The sequence below is a fragment of the Typopeltis vanoorti genome, chromosome 19 (assembly GCF_054136105.1).
Source record: "Typopeltis vanoorti isolate ZY-2024b chromosome 19, IOZ_Tvanoo_1.0, whole genome shotgun sequence".
NCBI classification, from domain to species: Eukaryota; Metazoa; Arthropoda; class Arachnida; order Uropygi; family Thelyphonidae; genus Typopeltis; species Typopeltis vanoorti.
The window spans coordinates 41,263,585-41,269,584 of NC_143567.1; the positions used below are offsets into that span (position 1 = coordinate 41,263,585).

The 6,000-nt window shown below is 36.4% G+C and overlaps 1 protein-coding gene across 2 annotated transcripts in view; it reads right to left on the reverse strand.

Moving 5' to 3' along the window:
• Nucleotides 1-5,041, reverse strand: part of LOC150096035 (mitochondrial tRNA methylthiotransferase CDK5RAP1) — a 197,459-nt gene extending 192,418 nt beyond the window's left edge. The window contains exon 1 of one of the 2 annotated variants that reach the window (XM_090409462.1): nt 4,659-5,041. In XM_090409462.1, the coding sequence (XP_090265588.1) occupies nt 4,659-4,980 (322 nt within the window). In that variant the 5' untranslated portion in view covers nt 4,981-5,041. Of the gene's footprint in view, nt 1-3,599; nt 3,713-4,658 lie in introns of those variants that run through there. The other variant, XM_090409464.1, reaches the window with a different exon arrangement.
• Between the last annotated feature and the right edge of the window lie 959 nt (nt 5,042-6,000).

The window sequence follows — 6,000 nt, forward strand, 5'->3', positions numbered from 1 at the left end:
GAGAGTTCATGCTGTGATTCGTGGAAATCGTCAACTGTCCGAGAAGTTGCTGACGAAGTGGGCATCAGCATAGGATCTTGCCATCAAATTTTGCTGAAAAACTTCAGATGCATTCAGATGAAAAACATCAGTGCAAAATTCGTGCCATGTTTGTTGAATGACAATCAGAAAGAGAACCATGTTGAAATCAGTCAGGAACTGTTTGCCAATGCAAATGGTAATGAAAACGTTCTTAAAAACATCATAACAGAAGATGAGACGTGGGTTTATGGCTATATTGTTGAAACCAAGATGCAATCTTCGCATCTTGGTTTCAACTGCACTTTTTTGTCTCCTTGACAAAAAAAAAAAGTACTGATAATTCAGTCAAAGATCAAGGTAATGCTGGTTGTGTTTTTTTGATTAGAAAGGCATTGTCCATTATGAATTTGTAAAACATGGTCAGATGGTAAACAAAGAGTTGTAATGGGAAGTTTGGTGTGTTTGAGGGACGTTGTGGCAGGAAGAAGCCTGAATTGTGGGAAAACCAGACTTGGATGTTGCACCACGACAATGCTCTGGCTCACAAGTCACTACTCATCCGCAGTTATATGACAAAACATCAAACAGCCATTGTGCCCTGTCCACCATATTCTCTGAACTTAGCCCCAGCAGACTTTTTCTTGTTTCCCAAACTTAAAACCACTTTGAAAGGATGTCATTTCCAAACCACAGAGGAAATTCGGGAAAATGTGATAAGAGAACTGCATGCCATCACAGAAAGTGCATTCCAGGAAACATTCCAACAATGGAAGAAATGTTGGGAATGGTGTATCACCAGTAGAGGGGACAGTGCTTAAAATATTATAAAATGAGCAATAAAGTCTCCATGTCAAAAGTTCAGTCTTTTTTTGAACATCTTGTATATATATATATATATATATATATATGTGTGTGTGTGTGTGTGTGTGTGTGTGTGTGTGTGTGTGTGTGTGGAACTACAAAGGTAGTTATTACAGAGAGAGAGATAGGGAGACAGCTTGGAGCAACTGCATAGAATGACAGATAGAAAGGAGATCAATGCTGACTGATCAAAAATTTAACAAGAGCAATGTCTGAATATATATTCAAAAATCAGCAGGTTAAATAAGATAAATATAAAATGGATGAGTGGAAAAAAATAAAGCATCCAATTTGCAAGAAGGTTATGAGGCAGCATAAAATGAGTAATAATCAGTTACATGAAGAATATAATCAACAAGACAGTAAGATACTCAGCTGGTAAAGCAAGTGAAAACAGCAGTTAGCTACACAAAAGGTTTTAACTTTAGACCCCTCCTCCCAAATATATGGACTACCAAAAATCCATAAGCAGAATGTACCACTATGTCCCACTGTGGATGGATTGATTCCCCCCCCCCCACATACAAATTAGCCAAACATTTAGCCAAAGTGCTCACACAATATACTGGCAACACACCTTAACATGTAAAAAACTCAGCCCACTATAAAGCCAGTATAGAAACCCTCTCACTCCAACACACTGACATAATGATCAGTTTTGATGTCTCTTCCTTATTCACTAATGTCGCGTCTAGATACCTTAGACCTCATCCAAGCCAAATTCTCCTCCTGATACTTCAGCCCTATTTCAGTTTGCCATGAACTCAGGATATTTCATTTATCAAGGAAAATTCTACAAACTTCTAGAGGCAACAGCCATGTCCCCTCTAGAAGTTTTACACTCTCTCTCTACCCCTGCCCAACTTCTATGTGGAGATCTGTGAAGAAAAAGCCTTAAACTCTGCCCCACATAAACCCACTGTTTGGATAAGCTACATGGATGATGTGTTTGATATTTGGCCATATGGCCTGCATACACTTCACAATTTCTCAACATACTCAAACAATCGATCCCTGGATTTCTTTCTTTACAGAAAACCTACATATACAGGTAGATAGCATTCACCAGCAGTTACACTCTCCCCCTCAAAAAAAAAGCAATACAGGATTATTAAAACCCTACATAACAGGGCAAAATTAATCAGTTCAGATAACAATGCTCTAACTACTGAACTTAACCATATCCTTAACACTTTAGGCAATGATATTAAAAATATTAAAACCAGTTAACCACAACCCCCCCCCTTCATAACAGAGATTACTTTAAATCTATCACCATTCTTTATATCCGGGTACATCTGAAAAACTAACAAAAATCCTAAGAAAATATGACCTCACAACTAGTTACAAACCACATAAGAAACTGGCATCTCTTATCCACTCTACCAAAGATCAACCACTTCCCCTAGACTGCCTACCTGGAGTATACCAGGTCCCTTGTAGTTGCAAACTGTTCTGCTATGGCCAAACAGGCATGACAGCCAATATCAGGATATCTGAACACAAGGACTACATCCGGTTTCACCAATACAGCCACTCAGGACTTGCTGACCATGCACAGAATATGCTGGAAGAAGGCCACTTTATTACACTGCTGCAAGTACAAGTATGAAAGATCATTCCTTAAATTAGCCTTAGCTCTGAAAAACTTCCCAAAACTCAACAGATTTGGGTGCATGAGACTGTCCCAAATTTGGGAAGCTTGCATTCTAAGAACATCAGCCCAATGGCCAAAACAGCCCAATTTAGCCTGCTAGGAGGGTGCCTTTAGATCTGATTTCAGTTGCTTGCCTTTCTTCAGCCTCATTTGCTTAGTGCATACATGCACATATCATTATTTTGTGATGAAGATGGCAATGCAACATTACCGAATTATAGAAAGATACCGATGAAAGTTTTTAATATTCTAGTATATGTTGTGATTTCCTGAAAAATGAAAAGCTATGTATAACCAACGTATAAGTTTATCTACAAGAACAACCTATGAGATAGAAATGAATTCCTGAAATCAGTCCTAAGACACTATATGGAGATACCTAATTAATAACACACTTCAATCTATATTATCCACTCATTATTATAATGAGAAGGTAAAAAGTATACAAGTGGCATAGTGGAGCAATTGCTTCTCTCCCCCCCAAAAGCGGTAAGTCCAGGTTTTCTAGATATATACTGTTGAGGAAGATAGATGATTTTATACTGTTAACTAATTCAATAGCTAACTTTTTATTTATTATTGTATTTAATGGATATAGGTTGTCCCAGGCATAATTTGCCAAACTTAAAGTGATTAATTTTCCTTGGGTAATTATTTTGTGACACCTCTAAGGGTTCATCACCGAGGGAGGGAACTCTACAACACACAACTCACAATTTTCACTACTTAATCCACCACCCACCACCACTAGTATTTTATGTATAAATGGTGTGTATTATCTTAGCCAAGTTGCCTGTATGTAGGATGACAAACCTAGAATTTCCAGGAGAAAAACCATGCAAACTACGTATGAAATCAACTAACTTGCCTTCAATTAATAAACCCATAGAAAGATTCCTCTTATAACAATGAGAATTGAACTCAAGTTTTTTTTCAACAGAAGGGTGCAATGTACTGCTGTTCTTTTATTGTGCTTATATACCTATTAGAAAAAATTTGGTGGAAATCCATCATGATGGAAATACATGTTATCACAAAAAAAAAAAAAAATGACACCCACCGCATATTTATGAGAACCCAGCACTGGAAGCTTGTTTCAAATAATGCACACAAAGAGGTGCATCAGCCTATAAATGCTCATGATGAGCATTATTCACTCTATCTTGAATAAATGTTTCATCAGAACGTGCATGCATCAAAATTAAGCACCCGATAATTTACAGTTCACTTATGGCCCATAACTTGTCTCTTCAAGCTGTACTTCTTGCAAATGGTATGGAAATAAACACTCAGCAATCACCAGTCATTTTAAAAACTCCAAATCATGTTAATATTTGCTATGTATTGGTTCAAAGACTACACTGTGCTGCTTGAAGCACATAATTCTGAATTGTGATTACGTCAAATAAATATACGCCATATCCAGTTTTCTGCAGACACAACACCACCAGCATTCCTCAATAAAAATTGCTAATTAGGGCCAATAGAGTGCAGAAAGAGTTACCAATATTCTTCAATGGCAGTTCTTGCACTGTCATTACAAAAACTGTAAAGCAATATACTCATCATTTCAGTAAAAATACACAGTTAAACCTTGATCAACTTAACAGCATCTAAAGGAATGCTGTTTACAAGCTTTGAGTGTGTTTGTTAAAACTAGACTAATGTAACTAGACCATGACTGTAGGTTCCAAGCAGCTAAATCCGGATATAGCCATATCTCCATCTGTCCAGAAATGGACCCATGTTGTTATAAACGTATAAAAATAATTATCAGTTAACCCCTTTTATTCTTTATGAATTTATGTTATTTCTAACTTTGTGATAAGGAGGGGTTACTGCCTTAGTTTTGTTTTTTTTTTAATTTGTAAATGAAAGAAATTTTAAAGAAGCACCACTGTTTGTTGAGCAAAGTAATCGAAAGACGTTTAATTGATAAAGTAGATTGCAATTTTTTGTGGAATATAGATTTTACAAATACAAATTTATATTTATTATTACACGTTCTCTAATTTTTTTTTTTTTTATTTCATTCGCAAAGCGGTTGTTCCGCTACGCCACTCTATACAACAGAAGAGTCTGATAGAAGTATGTAGGCTATATAAAAAGAAACCCACACCTTTTCTGTCATTACCAGAAACTTGCTCATTGGTGATATACGGATGTGGTTTTATAGAAATGTCACTCTGTGAATTATCAGATGCGTTTTTTAATAATGTGCTTTGTACAAAGTGATTCAACGATGGACCTGATTCTAGTTTATCTCTGAATGTTCTCAACTTAGTTTCTGTTACATTTGCAGCGGCTCTGAAACCATGGGAATAAAACATATGACATAAACTGGGAAATCTGCAATGTGTGTCGCTATTTAACAAAGAAAACGTGCAAGATACTTTTGATAATCCACATCGAAACATATCAAAACTCGTTACCGAAAACATCTACGAAATATATTTTAAACTAATATACACAGACAACAGCAGCGATACCAAACAAGGCAAGTTCATATCACGTGTTGAGAACAACGGAAAAGGAAGTACACTTATGTTGTGTAGTTGACAACCAGGTAATAAAAAATAAATAAATAAAACAAATAAAAATTATTCAAACGATCAGAAATGCACATAGCAGAGTAATTTAGATGTGGATTTACAAAAGCATTGTCTTGAAGAATAAATTTCTTTCATTACGTATCCATTGTCTTGAAGAATAAATTTCTTTCATTACGTGTGCATTTTCTTTTTACCATATTTTTAATAGATCCGATAGAAAAGTCGTTATTATATGGACATCTCCATAGTCCGAAGACTCCTCGCAGGAGACCCAAACTATCCACACAATCTATCATACCTGTCCTTGAACCCATTAACAAACAGAACACTCACAACTGACTCTGGCATCCCATTCCACCCATTCACAACTCTCCAAGCAAAGAATCTAGTCCTCACACCCCTACTAACAAAACCTTTCTTCAACTTCTAAGGATGAGCTCTTGTTCTGACCTCTCTAACCAAGTGCTGAAATATTTCCCCTGCATCAATCCTATTTCCCCTCTTTCTCTCCTATCAACCAACTTCTGCAATTGACACACCCTCAATCTGTCTTTATAGGGATCATTCCATAAACCATTCACCATCTCAGTCGCTCGCCTCTGAATTTCCTCCACTGCTTCCTCATACCCAAGAAACCTAGGAGACCAGACCTGAGCACAATAATCCATATGGAACCGTATCAAAGCCTTATAAAGATGAATGACACCTTCCTTATCTCTACTTGTTCAATAACCAAGTAATCTTATGGACTACCTTAACAATATTAGCATTATGTCCTCTAAAATTTAACTCTGTCTAACACCCTCCCTAAATCTCTAACATCATCAATTTCCTGGAGTATAGTGCCATCAATGTGATACACAGCTTGTAATCTATATATTCCAAATAGCATATCTTTACATTTTTTCA